The sequence below is a fragment of the Amblyomma americanum genome, chromosome 2 (assembly GCF_052857255.1).
Source record: "Amblyomma americanum isolate KBUSLIRL-KWMA chromosome 2, ASM5285725v1, whole genome shotgun sequence".
Taxonomy (NCBI): Eukaryota; Metazoa; Arthropoda; class Arachnida; order Ixodida; family Ixodidae; genus Amblyomma; species Amblyomma americanum.
Genome location: NC_135498.1, coordinates 39,062,247 through 39,089,855, shown reverse-complemented (window position 1 = coordinate 39,089,855; position 27,609 = coordinate 39,062,247). Strand labels below are relative to the sequence as shown.

Genomic DNA, 27,609 nt, shown 5'->3' with positions numbered 1-27,609 from the left:
CCCTCCTCCAGTCCTGCATATTTTTACAGCGTGGCTTTGCGTGATGTTAAACTGTCTCAGAATCAACGCAGAGAATGTTATCTACACATGTATCTCTTGTGAGCGCCAGAAAACACGTTCATGTGGTTAAGACCCAATAGGCTTAGTTATCAAAGGTGGGAGATCTTTTCGTAGCATTCTCTTGGACAGAGTGCCATTGTAGTGATGAAAGACAATATGCAGTACGCAGATTTGACAACGCCATAAACCACGCAAAGCGTGCCTCATAAACCGTCCTGCTATAAAACTCCCCCTGAATCAAACGATTTGAAACTCCAGTGCTGGCGATGTGCTAGTTGTGCTCGTCTTTATGTCCTCCGAATTGTAATTGTAAATGCAGTTATCAGCCACAAATTTCGCACTATAGGTGCGGATCATGAAAGAAGTGAAACGACAAAGGTTCAGGTAGCATGGTTGGGTTAAGGAAACCATTGTGAAATAAAGTAGCGATAGATTGGGCAAGATCACTAGGAGAAGCCTTTGTCATCCAGTGAACTTAACCCAAATGGTGGTCTTATGATGACAACGGGGATGAAGAGGACAGCGTGCGTTTCGGCTGCTGAGGAGAACATCGCCCTCAACACAAATGCAGCGCTATTCTTCTTGGAGGAGCAAACCTATTTATATGCAGACTCACTTTTTTACATTGTTGGCATGCCATTCTTAGACAGGGTCATGTCACGGTGCAACTAAGAGAAGGGAGTCGCGCTCTTCAAAAACGCACAGCATGCATTGATTTTCGGTCAGCCCCGACAGTGTGAATTTGGGTTCTACTAAGAGCTCAAAAAACGCTAATTTTATACCACCTTACGGGACAGGAGTGGTCCTAAATTAAGAAATGCAGAGGAGGCAGTAGTAAAACACTTACTAAAACGAGCTGGCAGCTTAATAATGGTATCACAAATACTCAATCTACATATAAAACGAGCTTTAGAATCCCAAAAAGTCTTATAAATCTTCAACAAGAAACGCACATTAACCAAAATAGTTTTGTTCGCAGAAGTAGAGAGATGACTGGGTGGGAAGATCAGCGGTGCAGGGTGCGCGCGGTGAATAGCATCGGAACAGTGTTGCCCACACAAAATCGCACGCTCCACACAGAAAGAAAATATAAAGACTGCCTGTGGCAGTCTTCGAGAGTGTGCCGCTTCGACCGTCTTCCACTGCAGCGTCACGCTGCTCCTATGCGCACGAAACGTCCGTGGTGTTTCTCGGCGCTACAGCTACACGACGCCGGTGACAGCACACCCGGGCTCCTGCTCCAGACGACCTAAGCCAGCGCGGGAGCCATTGGCGTTTTTGTCCAGCGCCGCCCAGGCGGGGAAGTTCTGCACGCCGAACACCAGGGGTCCCAGGGTGTGGATGGCCATCAGCTCCACGGCGACGCACACCATGTTCATCGCGAAACCCGGTGCCGCCTGGAAACACGGCACTAAAAATGAAGTGCGCGCATGCGCAGATCCAGTGTCGCAGGTCGAGCGTGGTTCCTGACAGAATTTTTACTTTACTGCGCGGATTTCGATTCCCTGAGCCCTCGTTCAGCGCCGCAAGTGCTGCTGCCACGCACGTAGATCATCAATGCAAATACTGAAAACGCCTTCCTTGTCACGTGACTATTTGGCACACGGCGCCATTTCGCAGTGCTCCGGGAACCAAAAGGTCAGTTCGCTCTCAGGGGAAAAGGGGGGGGGGGGGGGGGTAGGAGACCTACAATCACTCCCAGTGAGGGCGGGCCGTCACCGATACACTACATTTAAATGTTGTACTAAGTCCATGGCTGTTGTTTTATGGTGTAAGAGTGAAAAACAGGTCGTGGAGAACAGTTGGTTCTGTTCTATTATGATTCCCAACAAAGTCGGCCAGCTCATTCTTCTTGCTTTTTGCGTAGCTGCATTTTTATTCTTTGATTCGCCTTTAGGTGTTTTCTTTATCCCTAAGGGCGCATGAATGGCACAGCGGTTCGAGTAGAGTCACCAGGGTAAGTTGCGGACGAAGTAATCAACTTAGTGAACCCACGCACCATGTCCCATATCCGGAAGTTGCCCATCTCGTAGACTATGGCGTTGGGTGGAGTCGCCGCTGGCAGCATGAATGAGAACGAGCAGGCCACCACCACCGGTATGGCGAAGTACAAAGGGTGCACTTCCAGAGCCACGGCCTGCAGCAAAGTGTACGTCACGGGCTTCACTCAAGCTCTTCTTTGTTCCGGAGACAGCGAGAGACTGGAAGTCGTAATTATGAATACAGACACGGACAGTCAGCTCGCCTTCGGGCCATGTCGAATAGTTTATGCACTGAACTGTATGCTATCACATGTTTCTTTGTTTCATTCATTAAGCAGTACCCATCGTCTACATTGACACATAGGATATCTACAGCGTAATTCGGTGCGTTTTAGTTTGAAACGTTTTGTTCTAAAATTTGCAGAAAGCATACTGCGCGAGAGTGACGAATTATGTGGCAAAATCAAGCACTGTACTGAGAAGAGCAGTTCTGACAAGTTTTTCACGCTTTTAATGATAATTATCGCAGAAAAGCGTAAAAGATAGTACTGAGAAAGCGTACTTTTTATAGTTTGATAGATTGGTTGCTTCGACGGGGTGTTTAATTGGTCAAAACGAATTGCTGGGTTAGTCGGTACTTCATGCTTACAGTCACACAGCACGACAACGAAAACGCACAACAGGGAGAGGCCAGCAGGCGTTGATTTAAGAAACTGGATTACCTCGTCAGTGGCATGATAATTTAGATTTTGCGGCAGGAACTTGACTTTTTGTAGGGTAGAAAAGGTCCAGACTGAGCTTTTTCGCTTTGTCCATAAATTTCACGAGTTGATCCAAATTCCGGGTGTTGAATAATCTATTCGCCGCACTCTTTACGCTCCCCAAGGGAGACACCACGGTGTCTTGTGCTGACTACATGTTGCCCGTGTTCGTTGTCGCACTGTGTGAATGTAAGCATGCTCAATTGGGTAGGCAGGAGAAAAAAAAAGCTTTTCTCCTATCTTCCATTTAAGAACGTCAAAAAATTGCTAGCCGAATCATTATTGTCTGGTTCTGTCGAGGTTAAGATTTTTTTTTTCAGCGAGGTACGTAATGGCGTAGCCACTAATTTCTGCCAGACAAATTGCATAACCATGGCTTTAGCCTAATGGTGGGTAAATTAACGCAAGACCATCGCTTTCCTTTACATTAATAAATTCATAGAAGAGGTCTGCAGCATGCACAAGCAGGATATCAGCGCACACACACCCAGTTAGAAAGCTGTAATCAAAAGAAAGAGAAGAGCTTTAGCATTCCCAGCTTTTTTGGACATAAGCAACTAGCACCATCTGCAGGCTGCCAGTAACGCACACTACGTAAATCGATGGGGATATTCTGATCATGTTATTGATAGAACTAGTGAGTCCTGAGAAATTTTGCGTGAATATGACTGTTGTCATGACCGACTCTTTGTTCTTGCTGCAAAATTGACCTATAAATTGCTTCCTGCGCTTACCACTATTTCTGATGATCACAGAAAATCAATTATATGTACTGAGCATTTCTAATTCCCGCGGTTTTTTTTAGTATTCAGCGCCACGTGCCATCTGGATGTCTCCGCGGGCAAACCAGAAGCGTTTGTTCAGAATTCCTGTTTTTGGCTGCAGTCATAGAAGCTGTACTCCTCTATCTACCTCCCCCCCCCCTCCCCGCTGCTGAGTGATTCTGTTACGTCAGTGATAAAGATCTATAGAGTTTCTAAATATTACCTAGAGAAAAAGTTGGTTCCAACGCCTATGCGAGTTTCTTAAAGAGCACTTTATCCACAGTAGGAATGCCGGGAAAACGAGGTATATTACTTGGCTTGGCCAGTGTCAGTCCTAAAGCATAACTACGCCTGCAAAAATGTTGTCGCAAAGAAACCTAGTTTTACAACCTAAATGTCCTATAAAAAAATTTGCTTATAGCATTGAAATAAGTGAGCAGAAAAGTAGATAGATATAAACGAGCACCTCATTTGCTCAGGGTAAAAGAGTGCTTTCCCACGTGTCGCCAAATATAGCTAACGGTCGAAAAGAAGTTTCTGCGTTTGACACATTTTTGAAGCAAACATTCTTTCAAAAAAATTGTTAATGCTCGAAGTAGTGCACTTGAGGTTTCCGTTTTGGCATAGTGAAAAATTAGTGTCGTCTGCCGTTACCGGTTCGCGCCCAGTGTCAGTGCATATAGGCTATGGTTCGTGCCATGAGACATTTGCCCAAACTCTCACCCTTATTTGAGAAACTTGTTTGTGGGTGCAATGTGCCGGCTCTCACCATACCCTAGCGCTGCGCGTATGGATTTTGCGAAGAAAAACATGAATTATGAAGCAGAATCCTTCCTACAGCAAGACCCAAGTGCATGCAACATGCGAATACTTCCGTGAAATAATCACATGAAATGGAAGTCGCTTCTGCATGCAATGCGCGGCCGCCGTGAGACTTCGAAATAAACGAAATCCATTCTTTGACGAGTACGATTAAAATACATGGCGCTTGTCGAAGTACTTTGCGCTTATGAATAAATAGCGTCTCGGAGACTCCTAGGACAGATGTGCACAGTAGTCACATAGCGGGCTGCTGAATTAAAAAATAAAAAAAAAATATATTCCCTCCTTTCACCTTTGAGTGCACAGGTTCCAAGTGGACAACCCCAGCATGCTGCGTAAATGGCTCCTAGCGGTGGGGAAAACGGACTTCAGGCCTAGAAGGCACTAGACGCTATGCTTAGCTCACTTCGAGTCAAGCGCCTCCGGATGCTTCATTTCTCAAATGGGCTGCCTGTGCAGCTGGATAACTACACCATCCAAAAGCGCAGAAAAAATCAATGAAAACGAAAGTGAACAAGAAAAAAATCCAACCCGTAGAGCAGTCAACCAAAACTTCCAATTCCTAGAACAGTCAACAAGACACTAGGTGTCAATGCGAAGTTTTATAATCTCCCGGCATGCCTCGGGCATACCTGGCCGATGAAGTGCAGGGCTGCCAGCTTTCCCTCTATAGTTTACAGGTAGAAACTCTATGATACAGATCCACGGGATAGATGAATGGGTGGATGGAAGTTAGACCATTCCTTTTTAAACGAGGCGGTGGTGATTGCCATCTTATGCTTTTTTTTTTGTAGCGTAAGCTACATTGGCCGCGAACTCTCAGTTTCGCGGTTCTCGCATTCCCACCGTGGTCGCACCGCACCACGTGACCGTCCACGTGACTGGGCACGTGACCAACCGCGTGACGAACCACGTGACAACAACTAGCCAGACTAACCTGGACTTGCAATCAAGATTAACCAAGGCTAGCCAAGCTATGCTTTTGATTTCGCTACGTATATCCTGGCACAGCCGAGCTAAGCCACTGCCAGTTTTGTAGCGATAGCTACATTACGGTAGTATTTCGAGCCTCAGCGTGGCGGCGGCGCCGCCACGCGGCCCCACGCTGTCACGTGGTTGGTCACGTGGTGCGGAGCAGCTGCCGGCGGCGCGGCTGATCACGTGGCTCGTCACGTGGTTGGTCACGTGACCAAGTTCCACTCGGCCACCTGTAGCTATCACGTCACTCCAGGTTTAACCAAAGCTAAGCCACCGTCATTTTTTTCCCCTTACATTGTTTTAAACAATTCTTCAAACGTAACGGTGTCATCTATAACTTCGCCAATTTCGCTTAAAAGCAATTTTTAACTCCGAACTTGTAAGCTTACGTTACCAGCCTGGTTTTGAGCCACCAATCTTGCAACCGCTCTTTGTTGACTGCTAACTGCTTTTTGCTGACGAAGCGCTGACCACAGCTTTCGTGTAAGCAATGGCACCCACATACAAATGTGAGAGTATAGTAGAAATATTATGAAAACGGCATTTAGCGCAATTACAATTGCTCACTTCCATTAGTTTTGTAGTGCAACTGATTAGTGCTGCGGTTTTGGACGATCAAGACAGTAGTTCAAATCCCGCCAGTCCTTTACCATTTCCCCTGGGCGTGTTTTTCTTTTTTTTTTCGACTAGAATGTAGGAGGCTTTTCAGGAAAAATCGCCGTTTTTTTTTTTTTGCCTTGAGGAGAAAACGCGATTTTTGATACTGCACTATTGATGTAACGGAATTACGCTCTTCTGTACATCGTAGCTGCATTTACGTATTCATCTAGGCGGACGAAGCACCGACCATCTCGAAGATGATGGGCAGCATGATGGCGGTGATGGCTGTGTTGCTGGTGACCTCGGTCAGCATGGAAGCGAAGAAGCAGAGGACGCCCACTACCAGGAAGCTGGGCATCACGTTCAGACCACGCATCTTCACCACCAATATGGCGGACAATCCCGAATCCTGCGCCAAGCCACGCAATCACGAGATTCTTCATCAGGCTGTACACTCCACCATCCAAGTGCTTCATTACATTGGACGGTCTTAGCACTACATGTGACGAACTCTTACAATAACTGAGCACGCTTTTTTTTGTAATCACAAGCATACTGCACGTTTCGTGCTAGAGTCACAGCACAGACCACTGTTTTTTTTTCTTAGTATCTAAAAATAAGTTTTAGCGCAATATTCCAAGAGACACTATGCGAACATTGTCTAGTGCCCCAGCTTGGACTTTTTTGCAGTTGCTTTCATATTACAGACAGAAATATTTAAACTTCTTAAAACCTTCTATTTTTGACAGGAACCGTTGTCACCAATGTCAGTGCGTGCTCCTTGGACGGACACTCGCCTTGGATGCTTCGGCCAGAGTCATGCCACCGCAGATGATGAATATGGTGCCCCAGTGGATCTTGACGCTGGCCTCTTCCCAAGTGAGCAGTCCTTTGCTCTGCAGGCCTCGCGTGGGATCCTTGGGCACCACGAACAGAAGGATGCTGACCAGCACCGCGGGCACCGAGGACAGGATGTGCCTGGAACACGTATTAATGGCACGAAGCCCCGCGAGGCTGCTTAGTAGTGGAGACTTGAGTTCATGGTGAAGCTTAACTGAGTAGCTTTGGAAGTTATACATCATGAAGCACGTTATTGGCGATGAATTTAATAAAACACGTTGCTTGAGAAAGGGAATTAAAGGTGGCTACGAAGTCACCAAGAAAAAAAGTGGAGCGGATATTTGAATGAATGAATGAATTAACTTTATTTCCTCGTCATAGCGAGTGGAGACTGGGACTAAAGATACCAATGACCTGACGAAAGGCCCCAGCCCCCTTCTTAAAGGCATGACGCGATAGCGTTAATGGGTTAATACGCATCTAAGCGCAATTAGTCTTTCTCTTATCATTGGGAGACCTCGTACGGATCCTAGCGCAGTGGTGCATCAGTTAAGCGCTTTTAGACTGCGCTGTGAGGGCAGGAGCTGCCATCAGTGGGACTTGTGAGAGAAAAGTTGCGCTTCCCGAGCAAGCTCTCGCAACCCCTCATTAGTTCAACTGCCACCTGCCGCAGTGCGAAGTTTTCTCAACCCACCTGCCACCTAGATTGCTGCTCTCAGGATTTTTCCTCACCCGACGACGAAGCCAGCTCCTCTGCGACACGGGGCGCCTAACTCTATCGCGTACTAAATCTCCAAACGCAATAATGACCCTCATTTTCTTTGTGAATAGGTCTTGCTATTTTCCTTCGAGTGTTGTTTAAAATATTTCAGAAATTAATAACCTAAACCTGGTTCAGCTAGTACTTTATCCTTTTATAAATGTCAAACAAGCTTATATGAAGGGCCGTTGTCCGTTTCAGAATTTGAAACGCAAGGTTTTTTTGTTTGATTCCAACGAAAGCGCTTAATCAGTTATGCGCATTGGGCTGCTTGTTAAATCTTGTAATGTAATGGTACGTGTCAAGAACTGCAAGCTGTTTGTTAGTAACCGATCTGGTTTTGTAATTTATCGGAAGAACACGAAAAGACAAATATTTCGGCAACAAAAAGTAAGGCAAACTATTTGTACATGCGCGGAGATCAGAAAAAGAACAAACTGCCAAGTGACTGTGCGGGCGTTCTGAACGAAGATAAAAGACTGGGGCTAAGTTCAACATCATACGTGTTCGGTTTATTTGTGCTGCATGCTAACATAGGTTAACTTTATGAATTCGGTCCTTATGTCTAATAGTAAATTCTCCAAATACGGCATTGAGGTTCGATGTTAACTTGCGGACTTGCATGTAGTTGTAGTCCCTGTGGCGGAATATTTATGCCGCTAGAAGACGAATCGACCAGTATGCTGTATAGAACATTACACTGGCGCTTCAGATGTCCGCGGTAATACGACGCACAATCCGGTGCGGGCGCAGATGCGTAATGCCAACAAGTGTGCTGTACTTACTTGCCGTAGGGAAACAAGCTGGACCAGCCGGGTACGATGCGGGGGTTTTGCGTAAGCCACAAGAGTATCATGAAACTCATCAGGGCCAGTACGGCGGATTGGTGGAACCTATGGAAAGAGCATTGCGAGCTGTGGCAGTTTCTCCGCACGGAACCGTGGCTGCTAAGACTTCTTTACACTCTAAACACGTATTAGCCTGTAAGTGAGTAAAAAGAAAGTAAAGGGCACTCTATCACACTCCCTATTAGGGGTAGGGTATGCTTCCCAAGCCCTTGGGTAGATTTCCATCACAAAAATATGTAATACTTAATGGTTGGCAACGAAAGCACATTTACTCATGAAAACATGCGAAGTTAATGCAGTTACTGCGATTTTAACCTAAGTTTCACTCTCCTCTAATGAAAATCTCAAAACATCCTGTGCTGCGTTTAAAAGTCTCCTTAGATTGCGAAATGCATCAAAATAATGTGTTTGAGTTGGGAATATGCCTTCGTTGGCAGCTGCAAGCATTCCTTATATTCAAGGGTAGAAATCTACACCGGGGACTTGGCCACCATAACCAGCTCCTAAAACGGAGTCTGATAGGACATTTTTTACTTCCTTAACATTCCTTCATGAAGTAAATCATGTTTGCTGTGTAAGGCACCCGTGGTACGCAGACAACAGACTCACGTCATCGGCCCAAGCTGATGATAGCGACTCAAGAGCTCCAGCTTGACTCGCTCGCGAATTTCCGCTTCACTGCCCCTCGGTCTGCAACGACAGTGAAGAACGAACAATCGGATAGACTATGTCGGTATTCTCGGCAAAAGTAAGGCCTGATTCATTTGGAAGATCTGACACCGTGCTTTCACAACTTCTCTCACTTAAGGGCACCTTCGATTGTCACTAATAGTGGGGCGCAAGTTACTATTGATGCACGCTTAATACCTCTGAGTCGCGCTTGCCTGGAATAATTTTTTTGTGAATCCCCACTGGTTACTAAAGTACGCAGCTGCATGCTGAGAGAAGACATCGGCCAGAGTACTTACTGGGAAGCGTTCGTATCTGCTTGCGAATAATCATCTTTATGGTATAATTTTTCCTCTGAAAGCTTAATTTGATACACAACCAACCAAGTAATTTGCCCTGGAAAATTCTTACCAATGTCATTACTCTGATATAAATAAAACTGAGTTTTATTTCAGTGCCTTCTGCTTCTTTGTGTAAACTAATTACTGAGAAAAAGGCAATACACTGTTTCAGACAGTGTGTCTCTATCGCAGCGATAGTGAACTGGGGCAGGATATTCGCAAATGATGTAAATACTTACAATAAGGCAAACCCTGCCAACATGAAAGTCTGCAGTCTTCACAAGTGAAAAAAAAATGTCTAGCAGTTACCACGCTTGCGATACACGACATTCTGCTACAGTCGTTTGCGATATCTTCTCCACTGCGCGGCGCGATATCAGCGTTTTTCAGTTTTCTCGTTTTTGCCGCGGCGTTTAAGCACCGCTGCGTATCGAGACCTCCACGAATCCGAGGGGCGATAGCCTGTGCTAGCGCTACTTTGCGATATTCTGCAGAGAGGGCGCCACGAATCCGCACTTGGCTTTGCTCTCCTCAGCTTGCCTGTGCTCGTCGTAGATTGATTGATTGTAAAACATTTATTGCGTCGAGAGCAGGTTGCAGGAGACACATACTAGATGGCCGCTAGCCCATGGCTGGCGGCGACCTCATTGACCCGCTAGATTGCCCGTATTTGAATCTTGGGGTCCGAGCTGACCAGCACGGCCTCCCACTGCTCGGGAGAAGGGAGCTGTATCAACTCCGCCGGAGGCGGATCATTTGCGCAGTTCCAGAGAATATTTTCGTATGTGGCCCTTTCACCACATTTATGGCAGTTTGGGTCGTACTGGCCAGGGTACATGAGGGAAAGCACTGGCGGATTCAGAAGGGTGCGTGTTTGCAGTCGGCGCCAGGTAACTTCCTGCGCTTTTGTTAACGATTTGTGGGGAGGGGGATATGCGCGCATCTCCAGCCTTAAGTGATGGGTGATGTCATGAAATGATATGGCGTTAAAGTCGCCTAGCAGCAGGAGTTGTGCCCTGGCGGCCAGGCGCATTGCTTTAAGCAGTAGGTCGGGAATGCCTGAACCTCTGTCTTTCAGGGAACTGTATAAGTTCAGAATAAAGAGATCTGCGTCTCTCTTTTTCCTCGGCACAATTTCTAGTAACGTGTATTGTTCGTTAGAACTGTCTATAGTGTGTTGTATCGCCGTAATGTTGCGTTGCACAAAGGTAGCGGTGAACGGGGTCGTCGCCGTCGTCACTGCGTTCGAGGGGGGAATGAATGCTTTATAGCCTGGTAATATCGCCAGGCCGCTAGCTTCTTGAAGGGCTATCACGTCCGTTTGTCTACCTAGGTTTTGGATGTGAAACTGCAGGTTTCCCCGTTTTTTGCGGAACCCCCTGCAGTTCCATTGCCACAACTCAATTTGTTGGGGAGGGGCCGTGGTGGGATATAGGAGGGATGATCACGGGCAAGGTCGCGACTGTTGGCATTATGTTATGGCTTGCCTCCAAGGCCGCGAGGCGCTCCACTACTTGATTTAAAAATGTATCGATGTTTGTACCCAGGTGGGTTACTTCGTAAGAGTGTCTATCATTTTCTACACCAATACGCCAGTGCCAGCGCCTCCTCTAGAGGAGGCGCCGCCTATGCCAACGCTGGAAAGTCGGTAGCCCTCCACAGGCTTTCTCTCTTTCCTCCTTAAATCTCACCTTTCCCTTTTCCCTCACGGCGCTATTGAGGTGTCCACCGAGAGGTGAGACAGTTGCTCCGCCTTTATTTTCCTCAAAAACCAACTGCTAGCCCTGCTGTCAAGCGCTACAGCATTTAAAACCAGGCGAGGTCAGAGGAGTGGTGAATAATATTGCTGTGAACGGTTTATTGAGAAATGAGCAGTTTCATTGTTTTAGCTTGTTTGTTAGGCTATTGTGATTTTTAATTCACAAGACTGAATGGTAGCAGCACTGAAACATGGCAACCCCATAAAGAACGGAGTGGCCTTGCGTGTTTTAACGCGATAGCGTTGAGGAGCTCGTATCGCAGAAGAGCCGGTGTCGTCGGCGTTGGCCGTGAGCGAAAAAATTTATGTGGATTAGCTCAGCTAATCCATAATATACAAAGCGAATGATGCCGGCGTTTACTCTGTTCATTTGCGTTGGCGTGTACAATGTTCTAGACGGCGATGGCTTTGAGGAAAGGAAGGGCGCATAACTGGCTCCCTGGATATGCGGACGCCTCATTCGTGCTTTGATACATGTGGCGGTGGTGGGAGAAAGATGTGGCCTGAATGCATTGGCGCTGACAGCGTTGTGGCTGACATGCGGCACTGCAGTAGTAGCTAGGCCGCAGCGCTCATTTGGTGATCAATATATCGCGATCAACCATTAGCTGCATGCCACCTCCCAAGGTGGCAGGGAGGGCGCGCTTCCTGTCCAGTGTGCGGAACGCAATCAAAGCGGGCTTTTTGCAGTTGGATACCAACGCCACGTACATAAAAACAAGATTGAGGTCTCCACCGATACACAGAGCCGGTTGTGCACCTTTCCTTTCGTGAAAATGAACGGCCTTTGCAAAGTCAATGCCAATGAACTCTATGAACGCCGCACCTCACTTGTTTTGTTTGGTTTTTGAGGAAAGGAAATGGCACGGTAACCGTCTCAAATATCTCAGTGGACACCAGAACCGCGCCGTAAAGGAAGGGATAAAGAACGGAGGGAAAAAAGAGAAAACTGAAAATTGAAAGTTGGATTTTGAGGAAAGGCGCGGCGCTGCGCAGTGGCGGAACACCTGTGACTCGGTGCTACTAGTGGCGCATGCGCAGTTGTGACTAGGGTGGTGGTGGTGGTGGTGGCGAGAGGAGAGAAATATACGTGGCGAGGCGCGCGTTTGCACGTAATGTGCCTCAACGGAGCACCGCCACGGCGAAATCCCAAGTTCGCGGCCAGTAAAGCTTTCGATTTAAAAATCCCTCCTCCTCCTCCTCGCAATGTACGCCATTGCCCCAAAAGATGGCGCGCGACTGCAGCGCCTCCCGCTCGTCTCGTTCGGGCGCAGTGGGGCAGTGCGGGCACGCAGGAATCACTCGGTGAGCGGTGAACAACGCAGCGCACATACAAAGCGCTTTCACCACGAAGCTTGCAGCTTGCTGCCCGTTCGTTCGGCGCGGAAGCTATGCTGGCGTTCGTGGCATCGGGTTTGTCGAGAACTATGTACCGACGAACTACGACTGCAACTTGAGTCCCGCGCGTTTCGGCACGGCGCCTGGCAGGGCTTCTACGTGGTTTGCCGCTGCGCGCGTCCGTTTCACGGTACGTAGCAGAGCTATTTGTCTAACGGGCAAGGCGTCGCGCCTAACGGGCAATGGCGTTCCGTGGACCCTGACAGTGCTGCAACACGCTGTCGCGTTTCACTCTTAAAGACGAAGCTTAAGCGTCCTCCAATTTCTTAACGCGACAGCGTTAAGGAGCTCGTGTCGCTGAAAAGCCGGTGTCGTCTTTGGCCGTGAGCGAAAAATGGCGCATCTCGGTGGACACCTGAACCGAGCCGTAAGGTAAGGGATTTTAACGCGACAGCGTTGGGGACTGATTGATTGATGGATTGATCGATTGATCATTGACTGATTGATTGATCGATTCATCGATCGATTGATCATCTATCGATCGATCGATAAATTGATCGATTCATTGATCGATCAATCGATCGATTGATTGATTGGCGGATTGATTGATTGATTGATTGGTCGATTGATCGATCGATTGAACTTTTTTCCTTCCCTTACGGCGCGATCCGGGTGCCCGGCGAGAAATGTGAGGCAGGCGTCATTTCCTTTCCTTAAAAGCAATTGTTCATTTCATTTTCCTTCCCTTATGGCCCGGTTCGGGTGTCCACCGAGATATGTGAGACAGGCGTCCTTTCCTTAAATTGTCCAACAGGCCACGCGTCGCGCCGAACGGGCGATGGCGTTCCGTGTACTCCTCGTCAATGCTGTGACACGCTGTCGCGTCTCACTCTTAAAGACGAAGCTTAAGCGCCCTCCAATTTTTTGTCCGTTTCCTTTGACATCACTGAGCCGCCATCTGCTACAAAAAGTGTACGTTGAACTATACATTTCAGCAGTGCAACTAGCGAAATTTTATTTCTTGAAGGCACGCCTTCACCATTACCACCAAGCTTCGTGTCGGTTGTGATTTCACTAAAACGGTGTGCGATCTTCGAATAGAATTCAATTCGTTTGCAGTTCGTTCGTGGAATATCACTCCTTGCGTCATGCGTTAAAAACTAAAGTTGGTGCAACGAGTGCAGCGGAGGAAATTTCGTGTCAGTGGTTTAGTGCTTCAGATTCAGAGAAATTCGATCGCTAATATCAAGCAGAGTAAATTCTCCTGCATACTCACATTAGTCTGGCTACCTTACGCTGTATGTATAGCCAAGCCAGCAGGGTACACATCAGCATAGGTGGAATGTTGTACGCCATCCACGATAGAAAGCTGACGTCGTCCTGTTGAAAAAGCCTGCAGGAACGCATGCACTGATTTATTGGGGCATTTTTTGTATGCTGACCGTGAGCAAGGCAATGTTTCAAGACAACGCTGGAGCATGGTTATACGATTGATGTAGCGAAAAATCATAATGGGACTATTTATTGGGCTTACAGCCACTGACGTTATGCCATCCGTCAGCATTATACTGGTTTTATGCGCTGTTGTTCAGGATAATTAAGCACTGAACCTATGACAGAACCCGAAATTGTTGCGAAATAAAACAGATCAATGCGTTGTTCGTTTTCCCTGAGGCTTTAGCAAACGAGTCAGGAATAAACCTTTCTTGCTAGACACACATACGCCAGCCCAGAAGACATCCACTCAAGTCCAGCGAAATCAGTCATCATTCGTAAATGTACTAGTCACAAAATACAAGCTGTCTAAACAAACAGACAAATAAAACAGTGCATTAGCTTGCTCCTCAAGGCAATTTCGCTACCGTACACTCCTATTTAAGACACCTCTATGGTGCAGGAACATTTCTATCATCCTTCTCTTAAAGCGGCAGGCAGGTAATTTATAACAATTGAATGAATGAATGAATCCTTTGAAGCAAGGGAGAGATGGCTCTCGGAAGATGTTCAGGAATTATGAGGGATGGTAAAAAATACACTTCTCAATCGTTACGCCATTCTCCGTAATCCGTTGGATCTGGGATGGCTGTGACGCTGTTCTAAATGTTAGGCCTGCACCTCATTCACCGACATCGTTTAGCGAACAGATGCCACTCATTCAACCCAATGGATAGCACGGCGGAAATGTCAGCTAATTTTTGCTGCTAGCATTTATCAAAGAGGTGTACTGATGGAGCGCACAAACGACTGGAGATAATATAGTTTCGGCTTCAATACGATACCAAGATCAGCTCGCGCCAGACGAAGCCACCACTTCGGCTCTTTGCTACAGCAAGGGCAATTTTAGGCTTGAATTTATTTTAGCTCTCATTCTGGGCAAATTGAGGCGAATGTCGCTCGTGCCCAAAGGTAACACCAAGGCAAACCTAAAACAGAACATGAGAATCCTCCTTGACAATGAAGTTTTTAACGCGAAAGCTTTACTGGCCGCGAAGTGCGATTTCGCCATGGCGGTGCTCCGAGGAGGCACATGACGTCACAACGCGCGCCTCGCCACGGACATTTCTCACTCTCGCTCCCTAGTCACAACTGGGCATGCGCCACTAGTAGCACCGAGCCACAGGTATTCCACCGCTGCGCAGCGCCGCACCTTTCCTCAAAATCCAACTGTAAATTTGTAGTAACTTGTTTTATTAAAATAATAAAAGGGAAGGAAAAGATTTTTGCAAACCCCGGCATCTGCCATCGATACTGAAGCACCTGAGCTGCGGGGCAACGGAAATAAAGGACAGCAGGAAGAATGAAGAAATAAAATGAAAGAGGTGAGGGGACAAGAAGAGAGGATAGGGGGAGAGGTAATACATACAAACTATTGTGTAACTGTGAATTTTCAGTTTTCTCTTTCTTCTTTCCATCCCTCCTTTGTCCCTTCCTTTACGGCACGGTTCGGGTGTCCACCGAGATACGTGAGATGGTTACCGTGCCATTTCCTTTCCCCAAAAACCAAACCAAACAAGTGATCCGACAGCGTTCATAGAGTTCATTGGTGTTGACAACTTTGCAAAGGCCGTTCATTTTCACGAAAGGAAAGGCGCACAACCGGCTCCGTGGGTCAGTAGAGACCTCAATCTCGCTTTCATGTACGCGGAGTTTCCCCCGCCGCGGTGACTCAGTGGTTAGGGCGCTCGACTACTGATCCGGAGTTCCCGGGTTCGAATCCGACCGCGGCGGATGAGTTTTTATGGAGGAAAAACGCTAAGGCGCCCATGTGCTGTGCGATGTCAGTGCACGTTAAAGATCCCCAGGTGGTCGAAATTATTCCGGAGCCCTCCACTACGGCACCTCTTCCTTCCTTTCTGCTTTCACTCCCTCCTTTATCCCTTCCCTTACGGCGCGGTTCAGGTGTCCAACGATATATGATACAGATACTGCGCCATTTCCTTTCCCCCAAAACCAATTATTATTATGTACGTGGTGTACCCGCCGCGGCGGCTCAGTGGTTAGGGTGCTCAGCTTCTGATCCGGAGTTCCCGGGTTCGAACCCGACAGCGGCGGCTGCGTTTTTATGGAGGAAAAACGCTAAGGCGCCCGTGTGCTGTGCGATGTCAGCGCACATTAAAGATCCCCAGGTGGTCGAAATTATTCCGGCGCCCTTCACTACGGCACCTCTTTCTTCCTTTCTTCTTTCACTACCTCCTTTATCCCTTCCCTTACGGCGCGGTTCAGGTGTCCGCCGATATATGAGACAGATTCTGCGTCATTTCCTTTCCGCGAAACCAATTATTATAATTATTATGTACGTGGCTTTGGTGTCCAACCGCAAAAGCTTGCTGTGATTGCGTTCCGCACACTGGATAGTAATAATAATTGGTTTTGGGGGGAAAGGAAATGGCGAAGTATCTGTCTCATATATCGTTGGACACCTGAACCGCGCCGTAAGGGAAGGGTAAAGGAGGGAGTGAAAGAAGAAAGGAAGAGAGAGGTCTCACACTGGATAGGCAGGCAGCGCGCCCTTCCTGCCACCCTGGGAGGTGGCATGCAGTTAATGGTTGATCGCGGGCGATTGATCACCAAATAAACGGTGTGGGCTTGCTATTGCTGCAGTGCCGCATGCCAGCCACAATGCTGTCAGCGGTAATGCATTCAGACCACATCTCTCTCACCACCGGCACATGTAAAGCACGAATTAGGCGTCCGCATATCCAGGGAGCCAGTTATGCGCCCTTCCTTTCCTCAAAGTCATCACCATCTAGAACATTGTCAACCCCCCTTATGCCCAGATGCAATAAAACACGCTATCAAAAAAAAGGAGAAGTAGGTGCTGTAGTGGAGGGCTACGGAATAATTTCGACCACCTGGGGATCTTAAACGTGCACTGACATCGCACAGCACACGGGTGCCTTTGCCTCCATCGAAACACAGCCGCCGTGGTCGGGTTCGAGCCCGGGTACACCGGTCGGGATCAGTAGCGGAGCCATAGAATGTCACTCTATGGCCAAGCGCCCTAACTTCTGAGTCACTGCGGCGGGTATGTATGATTACATATTAAATCTCTCACCACCACCACCCATAAGCTTCGGCGGGTATGTAATAATTAATAATTGGTTTTTGGGGAAAGGAAATGGCGCAGTATCTGTCTCATATATCGTTGGACACCTGAACCACGCCGTAAGGGAAGGGATAAAGAAGGGAGTGAAAGAAGAAAGGAAGAAGGAGGTTGTGTATGATTACATATTAAATCTCTCACCACCACCACCCATAAGCTTCGGCAACGTAGCGCCAGTATTTTCATCTGTAAGATATCGGACATATTTTCACAGGTAGACATTGTGCTAACCATAGTACTCAGTGCACGAGCAGAAAGTTTAAGGGAGCCGCGACTTCTGCTCTGCCTAAACTATTATTTAGCATCTTGAACGATCAATGGTGTGATGGCTTCGCTAGCATATATTTAGGTAATGTATTGCAAACGTTCAGGCTGAAGGCGTTGTGAAGCCAAAATTAGCGTGCCCTCAGGGCACTGCACCAAACTATTAATACAGTCAGAAATAAAAGTTCTGAACTCTTCACCGTTGTGCTTCCGTGGTGCTGCACCCTTCGTCTGCACTCCGCGCTCGCTCTAGGCCAGCGCTTTTCCTCTCACCCCATCTCCTAGAGCCGCGTTTGATCCACCCGACGTGGTGGCTCAGTGGTTAAGGCGCTTGGCTGCTGAGCCCAAAAATTGAAAATTGTTTTTTTTTGGGATCCCCGCTGCGGTGGCTCAGTGGTTAGGACGCTCGACTACTGATCCGGAGTTCCCGGGTTCGAACCCGACCGCGGCGGCTGCGTTTTTATGGAGGAAAACGCTAGAGCGCCCGTGTGCTGTGCGATGTCAGTGCACGTTAAAGATCCCCAGGTGGTCGAAATTACTCCGGAGCCCTCCACTACGGCACCGCTCTCTTCCTTTCTTCTTTCACACCCTCCTTTACCCTTCCCTTACGGCGCGGTTCAGGTGTCCAACGATATATGAGACAGATACTGCGCCATTTCCTTTCCCCCCAAAACCAATTATTATTGTTATTTTGGGGATCTTTAACGTGCACTGACATCGCACAGCACACGGGCGCCTTTGCGTTTTTCCTCCATAAAAACGCAACCCGACGCGGTCGGGTGCATTTTTATGCAGGAAAAACGCTAAGGCGCCCGTGTGCTGTGCGATGTCAGTGCACGTTAAAGATCCCCAGGTGGTCGAAATTATTCCGGAGCCCTCCACTACGGCACCTCTTTCTTCCTTTCTTCTTTCACTCCCTCCTTTATCCCTTCCCTTACGGCGCGGTTCAGGTGTCCAACGATATACGAGACAGCTACTGCACCATTTCCTTTCCAGAAATACCAGTTCTTATTAGTCTTTCCAGAAAAACCAGTTATTATTAGTATTAAAGGAAATGGGGCAGTAATTGTCTGGGATTTTGGCCGACACCTGAACCGCGCCGTAAGGGAAGGGATGAAGGAGGGAGTGAAAGAAGGAAGGAAGAAAGGGGTGCCGTAGTGAAGACCTCCGGAGTAATTTCGACCACATCGGGATCTTTAACGTGCACTGACATTGCACAGCACACGGGCGCCTTCTGCGTTTCGCCTCCATCGAAACGCGGCCGCCGCGGCCGTTTCGAGCCCGGGTACTCCGGCTCAGTATCCGTACGCGCTAACCACTGAGCCACCGCGGCTGGTCGCAGTTCGGGTGCCCACCAAGATATTGAGACAGTTATTGAGACAGATATTGCGATGGAGTTCAGACATTTGAGGAATAGAATAGAATCCGGAACATACCGGTGGTTGAAAAACAATCGATTCAGAACTTGAATATATTCGAGAGTGAAATAAATATACTTTCGCAGTTCCTCGGCATCAGCCGAATTGATCGCCCCTGAACCTTTACATCCCTGTACCTATAGACATGAATTTTTCCAAGTCGAAGCGAAACGAAATGTATGACGGAAACAGATATAAGGTGCGAGTGGATGACACAGACGTCGCCACTTACTTGGCGTACTCCGCTTGCAGAATCAGGTTTGGCGGCGTTCCGATGAGGGAACCCGTGCCTCCAATGTTGGCCGCGTATGCGACAGCCAGGAGCATCGCTCGGCGCATATCGCTGAGGCGGTTTTCATTTTGTGCCCTGCACGAGCACACGTAAACGTGACTCAGCCACAGCGATACAGTGCAGTCGCTGCACAGTGCAGCTTCAGTCGATTATAACTAGTGTTTTGTTTCCAGTGCACTGTACGAAGAGCGGCAATGGAAGCGACAGAGCAGCGCACGATTGCACTGTGTAGATCGATATACCGAAGAAAAGTTAACTCTATAGAGCTCCGATCACTCCTAATGATCTGGCAGTCAATGAAGCTGAATGGCAAGAATAAACGAAGAAAGTGGTTCCTGCTGGCCCAAGAACGGCTGTCAGAAAGCACAAAGAGTTGCACAGTAGTAACAGAGAGCACATATACGTGACTTTAAGAAAAATATCCAGCTGCGTTTGCTTCTGCTCAGCCAGAGGCATCTACAAATCTTTAGAAAAACGCAATATTTTTCATATATTCAGTACCAGAATATGTTAAGCGGTTACTTTGGGTGGAAAGAAAAGGGTCAGAGGTATTATGGGTTTCATTCCATGCTCGCAAAGGCGGGGTCAGAGCGGCTATCCTTTCTATTATCATTTTATTGCGAAATTCTGAGAAGCCTCTTAGGGATAAAAATGTGTCATCGGTCATGAAATTCGCACATTAGCTGGAAAGAAGTGACGCGTTCAGACTGGAAGTGACATCAATTCCGATAGAGGCATCAAGAGCTTCAATTGTTATCGCGTTGCGACTAGTAATGTAATTAGTTATCCCTCTGAAATTGTAATGAAGCTGTATTCGAGCAGAAGTAACTATCAAAGAGAAAGATATGAAGTATCACCATTCTCATTATTGCCTTAGGGCGCGTAAACTATACGGGACATGATAGTCAAAGACTCACTCGAAAGCGGCCACTTCATCGGCGGGAGCGTCCACACATTCCGCGCTTTCTTCCAACGATTCAATTGAGCGATCGTAGACGGTCTCTGCAATATAAGACGAAGCAAGCTGAAATGCGCAAACAAACATATAATCATGAGGTACCGTGTTTAAACCTGAACTGATTTTTTACTGCGACTTCATGGATACCTGCAGGTTCCGAAAACGCTTTAAGAAGAGAGGGAAATAGTGTATGGAAAGTGGAGTATAGAGATAGTGGTTGGAATAGCACTTAAGCTTCCGCGCGACCCTAATCTTGGAATGGAAAAGGGCGCGGCACTGATGTTCCTGGCTGTAGACCTAATTAAGACGAGGAATTACACAGCAAATCAAACAAACGCATTACATGTGATAGTTGAATAACAAGCTGCTGCACTACCTGCAATCTCATTTACTACTGTGATTTGTCGGAATGCCCCGGCATAAGCGAAACAAGAACTGACCTTATGAACGGACAACTTTGCGCGTCGGTGATCACACTGGATAGGCAATAGAGTTTGCAAAAACTTTTCGAAACAAAACTCGGTAGCTTTTAACTAGCCAACGGCTAATTCGTCAGATGATCAGCAATGGTTAACAAAGAACTCATCAAGGAGGAAGAGGTAGTGTGACGCAAACCCCAAACCAAAATGTGCCCACATCTCAGCCTTCTACCTAGGATAGATGTTACGTTATACTTCGATAAATACCCGTCTTGTGAGCAATAACTGAATCCGTGTCAAATGGTGGGTGACAAAAATAGCCAGGACCAATATATCAAAAACCCCACAGCTGAGCAATGGGAGGTGATGCTGACCAGTTCGCGACTGAATGATCAGAAAGCACTGGTAAAAATGGTGGGACAGGCAACCATCTTCGCAGGGGCCCTGTACTAATAACTTCGTTTACAATTTTTTGCTGCATAATAAGGTTTTAGTCATTGATTCATCAGATGACATGGCTGGTTTTGCAAACTTCCGTGCAAGTAACTTCGAGTGTGCCCCAGACTGATGGAAACAGGCGTCCAGCTGTGGTAACTGCCCGGAAAAGAACAATGTCTTCGGAGCGGATGTATATTCTACTAACCGTTACTTATGGGCTGTAGTGTTCACATAACGTAATTGGTTTGTTAGGTAAACTCGCCGTGACAAAAACATATGGCAGCGAACCTTCGGAGGGACTTCTGCCGCTGCCATGCACCTGGTTGAGAACTGCCACCGCTATGGGCGCCATGATAGATGCCGAGGCGGTGTTGGGAATCCACATGGACATGAACATGGTCACCAGCATGAAGCCCAGCAAAATTCTGGAACACGAAACGAAGCATAATCAGCTGTTTCTTTGAAGAAAGAGTAAATTTCAAGCATTAATTAAAGCAGCACTTTATCGATATACCACATTTCCTCTTGGCTCATAATAATAATAATAATTGGTTTTGGGGGAAAGGAAATGGCGCAGTATCTGTCTCATATGTCGTTGGACACCTGAACCGCGCCGTAAGGGAAGGGATAAAGGAGGGAGTGAAAGAAGAAAGGATGAAACAGGTGCCGTAATGGAGGGCTCCGGAATAATTTCGACCACCTCGGGATCTTTAACGTGCACTAACATCGCACAGCACACGGGCGCCTTAGCGTTTTTCCACCATAAAAACGCAGCCGCCGCGGTCGGGTTCGAAGCCGGGAACTCCGGATCAGTAGTCGAGCGCCCTAACCACTGAGTCACCGCGGCGGGGATCTCTTGGCTCATCCGAAGACGCCTCAGTACATACATATCGAGCACCTTTCGACCACTTTCGAAACACTGTTGCACTTGACAACAGATTTCCGGCGCATAGAGTATGTACTGGATTATTTGTGCTTTCTGCAACATAAAACTTCCTCCTGTCAAACCGTTGTTTGCCAAAGGCTGCCACACAACATTAAAGGAGAATTACAGTCCAGTCGGCAATCGTAGGTAACCTTCGGGTGCTGGTTCCGATGCCCAGCAGCGACTTGAGAGCCAAGCGCTGGTGCAGGCGACTTGTCTCCACAGCAGCGGCCACCGCCAGTGATCCAAACAAGACGAAGCCAATGTTCTGAAATAAAAAATGACAAGCAGTGGTTTCGAGGCAGGAAAACCGGGTTTTTCTAAATATTACTAACGCCCCTACTTCCATCAACCGCCACAGGCCGATATGAGCGAGCATGTGGATGCTTCCGGCAACTTCTGGCCAATGTGGACATTATTGATGCTTCTACCAACAATAATAATTACTTAACGAGTGATTACTGTTCAACCAAAGTGTATGCCTTCCCTCGTCGTTCTTCTTATACATGGTGTAATGATGTTGCGTTTACTGAAAACGCGCGCAGCACAAGGAACAGACTCTACAGAAAGCACCCGTAATTGCCCTCAGATCGCATGTAAACGGTAATAGGGCCACTTACTTTTGAGTTCTTAAGTTAAATACCTTCAGATTACACTTTTAGCTCATTTCATGAGCCCGAGTTTATCCACACCACTCATGTCCCATCAAAAGTGTGCAAACAAGGTGCATTTACATCTCCCAGAAACTTTTTCTCCAATCTCCCTGTTCCTACACGCTGAAGAGTAAAGCAAGTTCAATGTAGTTCAATATAGTACGAAAACACATTATAAAGGAGCTTATTTCATGAAGCAGTTTGGTCCTGGTCATGCTAACAGTTGCGCGTGCACCTGGCAGTTAAAAAACATGTATCGCTCCTCGCAGATAAGAAGGGCAACAAAAGCATGCGCGTGCCAAACTCTTCCCAGAATGTTGTTTAGCACAGTCAAGGAAACAGCGCGGACAAAGCGCTCACGTTGAAGTACAGGCTTGTCGTCTTGGTGGTGGTCAGGACGCCGAACAGCGGGAACAGCACCAGCGGCATGAGAGCCGTGACCGCGAGTGGAATCGGTTCGGCAGTCCAGTAAGCCGCCATCCACATCATGGCGTAAGCGCTGAGTCCGGCCTGCGTACCGAGAGCAAGGGGATGGGTCAAGTCCAAGAGGCCGGAAAAGATCACCTTACGCTTGCCGCGCTAGCACCAACGCCCCATCACATCACAATAATGAGCCGATGAACACGTACTGCTTTCGTTCACCACCAGCCGGAAACATTTGAGCAATGAAACATTTTTTCTGATTTATTGAGTGTTGCTTACATTCGTTTCCTTTTCTTCGCGCTTTCCGCTGCTAAAGGATGTATTCTCCTGACCAACAAAAATATAGAAACTTGCTTAAAGGTCTTTATGTAAGAACGAAAGCATATAAGTTCAAATGATGAAGCATGCGTGACTAAGTTATGACGTCACTCTTCGCGGCGCTGCAAATTGTTCGCTCTTACCTTCCTGTCCATTGTAAATGGTGTTAAGCCATGATTCTTTCTGGGTTTAACCCTTCTTTGCAGAAATGGCGTTCCCTTAAGGAGGGACGCCGTAAATAAAATGGGTAATTTAAACCCAATTTTTTATTTCTATATTCTCTTTTCTTAATCCTCGGGCTTTCATCTGTCTCATAAAAAAGCCTTTATAGCGAAACATGCAGTATAAAATCAGAAAAGGCCGTTCTTTATGTGTGGAGGTGTCGTCTAGGTCTTTCTTGTCCATGTTCTTGTGAGCTTACACGTGTTTGCAATCCACTAGCTCACCCAACAGTATGTGCTCCTTGAAGGCTCGCTAAACCGTGGCAGATAGGACCCCTAGCCTGATGTAATATTCTGTAGCCTTATCCTCTAATGCAAATTGACCTGTTGTGTTACGAGAATGTGTGTGAGCCATTACTGAACCGCTGCCAGTATAGAGCGTTAGAACAGTATCTTTTATTGACTTGAGGCAGACATCCGACACTTGCAACATATAAATGCGATGCTACTAGGAATCATAGCCGGGTAAGTATTACATCCAAACAGCCTTTCTTTACGCGCAGACTAAAATCTCATCGGAAGACGCCGAATATGACTCTTCACAGCATGGTTGTCGTTTTATGCCCGATGGTAACGCGCTTGGAACTTGGAAATCTACATTAGGGAAAAGCAAGGTCTGAGTCAGAATCGGTTAAATACAACGTAACAACGGTGGCCGCTGCGATGAACGGATGGATGTTGGAAGCGTCCCCTTTCTAGCTGTGTGGTGGCAGATGACAACGTACAGGACAAAATCCATCATGCAGCTATGGCTGAATAGAAGTTAAATCGGATTCCTTACCTTGTTCCCCATGTAGATCGGCAGTGGTAGAAGCAGTAAGGGAACGGCGAATATGTAGACCAAGGGCCAGAACTTCTTCGCCTGACGAAGCCTCGCGAAGCGAGACATGCTGCAGCTTCTCAGGGCTGCGAGACCGCGGAAAAGGCTGATAAAAAGGCATGACTGCAGCTTCACGCTTTCGTGGAGACTCTTCAGGCTAATTAGGGTCAATGTGTCTTTCTACAGTGCGCCAACTTCTCTTTCTACATCTCGAACCACCCGCCGCGGTGGCTCAGTGGTTAGGGCGCTCGGCTACTGATCCGGAGTTCCCGGGTTCGAACCCGACCGCGGTGGCTGCGTTTTTGTGGAGGAAAAACGCTAAGGCGCCCGTGTGCTGTGCGATGTCAGTGCACGTTAAAAATCCCCAGGTGGTCGAAATTATTCCGGAGCCCTCCACTACGGCAACTCTTCTTGCTTTCTTCTTTCACTCCCTCCTTTATCCCTTCCCTTACGGCGTGGTTCAGGTGTCCAACGATATGTGAGACAGATACTGCGCCATTTCCTTTCCACAAAAAAACCAATTATTATTATTATTATTACATCTCGAACCCTCGCGTGAGTGAGGTTTTGTGATCACCGAAGGTATGGAGATCTTCCCAATTAGTTCGTAGCCGCCGCGGTGGCGAAGTGGTTACGGCGCTCGGCTGCTGGCACGAAAGACGCTGGTTCGATCCCGGCCGCGGCGGTTGAATTTCGATGGAGGCGAAATTTTAGTGGCCCGTGTACCGTGCGATGTCAGTGCACGTTAAAGAACCCTAGGTGATCGAAATTTCTGGAGCCCTTCACTGCGGCGTTTCTCATAGCCTGAGTCACTTTGGGACGTTAAACCCCCATAAACCAAACCAATTCGGTCGTAAATGACTAAAATCAGTGGCATCATAGTTCATGACAATACTTTCGCCCATCGCGAAGTTCTCAAATGCATTTCAAGAGTTTATTCATAGAGCACACGTGTCCCGCACAGCTGGGTATAGGTGCGCATAATGATGAGCGTAATTTTTATACCTAGCAGTCCCTTCTCTGAAGGTCGATGAAGTGAAGGAGCAGTCACTGACCGAAGTCGAAAAAAGAAAAGATATTTCGAAGCCCGTACAGGTTCCTTGTCCACAATTAGGAGTACGGAAGCGGTGACGTGTATATATGCGAAGAAAGTGACGTAATGATCGGGCTTAATGCTTGGCGTGGAGCCTTTGTTTTATTTCATAGTTTTTGCGCGTTCAAGGCGACTAGGGATATTAGCTAAGGTGCGTTGTTAGGTTCCTTTTCTTTGATTAACAGATTCTACGGTCACCACTGACAATCTCGTCATTGAAACAATAGAAGAAAAAGTACTGGTAACCTTCATTCCGGCATCCGAGGTCTTTTATTGGTACTTCGACAACTGCTCTTGTGTTGTACGGAAAGAAGCTGCGTCACTTTCCTACATGAACTGAACAGAGTTGACCAAAGTTGGACGCTCACCGCCGAATTTCAGCAAGAAAACCGCGTTCTGTTCTTGGATATTCTACTTCAGCGTACAGGCAACTGTTTTTCCTTCTCGGTGTATAGGAAGCCAACGCGTACCGTCCGGTACTTGGACTTTAATTCAAACCATCCGGTTGCGCACAAAATCTCAGTTGTCGTCTCGCCGACTAAGCGTGCGGTATACGTATGCAAGGAGCAAGATCTGCAAAATGAGTTGAAAAGGGCACGTCGGGAACTTTCAACCAATGGTTATTCGAGTCATTTCATAACAAACATACAAGAAAAAGAAATTGCTGATGGCCTAGCTCTGTTAGGCCAGGATATACGTAGCGAAAGCGCGGCGACTTCTGTATCGGAAGAGTTCATATATGAAAACCGTGCATTCACTACATGCGCCTTTATTCATGATTAAACTTTGCCGTCGTGGGGGAGTGGCAGCGTCTCCGCCTCAAACGCCAAACGCCCTGCTTCGACTGCCAGCCTCGACACAGGTTTTTTTTTTTGTTATTCAGTGAGTGGGCCGGGGGTTTCAGCGCCTCCCATAGATGCCGCGACCGAATACGTTGATTACCGCTTAAGGGCGTAAGGGCGGGTAAGGGCGGCTTCGCGGCGAGGCGCGCGGTGTGACGTCATGCCAGATGGCGCGGCGAGCGCGCGGCGTCCGCCCAGCTACGGCGGTTGCTAGGCAATGGCTCAAGGTCTGTCTCTGTGCCTCCTCCGAGCACCGCCACACCGAAATCGCAAGTTCGTGGCCAATAAAGCTTTCACTTTAAACTTTGCTCATCCGACGACCACTGATCATAGGACTTTTCACGCACGAGCTGGCATCTCATACGTGCGTGCTATAAGCGAAGCGCTTTCTCGGGTCTTTTCGAGATACGACTTCAGCTTGACATATGTGCCGTCGAACACGCTGCAGAACCAGCTAATGAATGTCTATGAGCGACTACCATATGAACACTTTGGAGGAGTTACCTACAAGATACCTTGCCCTAACTCTAATCATGCCTGCATCGGTCAGATGAAAATTGTCGAAACGCATACAGAATCGTCTACGTGATGCAAAAAAACGACAAACACATGCCACGAAGGCCCCATGCCAATCATCTACGCCCGATCACTAGGTCATATTCTTCGCATATAAATTCGCCACCACTCCGGTCATGTACATTGTGAACACGAAACTCGTATGGGTTTCGGTACGTCTTTTATTTTTTCGACTATGGTCAGTGACTGCTTCTTGATTTTATTGTATCACCATGCCTGACCAAACAAATTTCCATTGAACTGTCGTCTTCCTGACGTTCATGTCTCATCAACAGCTAATTGCGTTGCAACTCAGGCAGAAAGAAGAAAGCAAGGGAACGAAAAATAAGCTGCCTAAAAGCCCACTTGGTGCATAGGAACTGAATGCCTAATTTTGTCATGGAGTGAGGCACGAAATGTCAATTTAACGCTTCTTTTGGCACCATATGCACTAATACCAAAATTAGAAATCAATAAGCGGAAACAAGCGCCAAACACTGCAGTAGCACTGGGTTTCGAGATTCTCTCAACAAGTGGCAGATACACAGGTTCTCAGGTAAAAATATGCTACTTCAGTCGAAAGAGCCATTCAGTTCAACGCTACGCATTAGGAAATCACGGCGCCTGGTAATTCGCAGTCGACAGTGCACAGCTGTTTAGTCTGACAGCCGAAACTTGAATGGCGATCTCGGGCGAAAAATGCCGCGACAACATGCAATGACGCGTACAACTGCGGTGACAGTTACCGAATGTGTGAGCAGACTCTTGCAGAGTTGTGTCCACAGTTAAGCGTCGTATCGCGGCGAAGCCCAATCCTGCGGCCGTGGCGCATCAGAGCAATTCTT

At 47.5% G+C, this 27,609-nt stretch overlaps 1 protein-coding gene across 1 annotated transcript; it reads right to left on the bottom strand.

Moving 5' to 3' along the window:
* Window positions 1–1,195: 1,195 nt before the first annotated feature.
* LOC144119637 (Na(+)/citrate cotransporter-like) lies at window positions 1,196–27,609 on the bottom strand. Its single transcript, XM_077652207.1, has 11 exons — window positions 27,511–27,609; window positions 24,236–24,360; window positions 22,853–23,002; window positions 21,992–22,107; window positions 21,234–21,339; window positions 20,017–20,123; window positions 19,040–19,174; window positions 6,765–6,945; window positions 6,215–6,391; window positions 2,060–2,197; window positions 1,196–1,457 (listed from the first exon to the last, which is right to left on the bottom strand). Exons 2-11 carry the CDS (start codon window positions 24,341–24,343, stop codon window positions 1,263–1,265), a joined length of 1,413 nt encoding a protein of 470 aa, XP_077508333.1. The 5' UTR covers window positions 24,344–24,360; window positions 27,511–27,609; the 3' UTR covers window positions 1,196–1,262.

Excerpts from the sequence above, each read along its gene's own strand:
- LOC144119637 (XM_077652207.1), bottom strand. The coding sequence starts at position 24,343 with ATGTCTCGCTTCGCGAGGCTTCGTCAGGCGAAGAAGTTCTGGCCCTTG. Across the intron at positions 6,392-6,764 it reads CTCTGGCCGAAGCATCCAAG|CGTGGCTTGGCGCAGGATTC; the intron begins GCGAGTGTCCGT and ends ATCTCGTGATTG. Across the intron at positions 2,198-6,214 it reads TGCCCATCATCTTCGAGATG|GCCGTGGCTCTGGAAGTGCA; the intron begins GTCGGTGCTTCG and ends ACTTTGCTGCAG.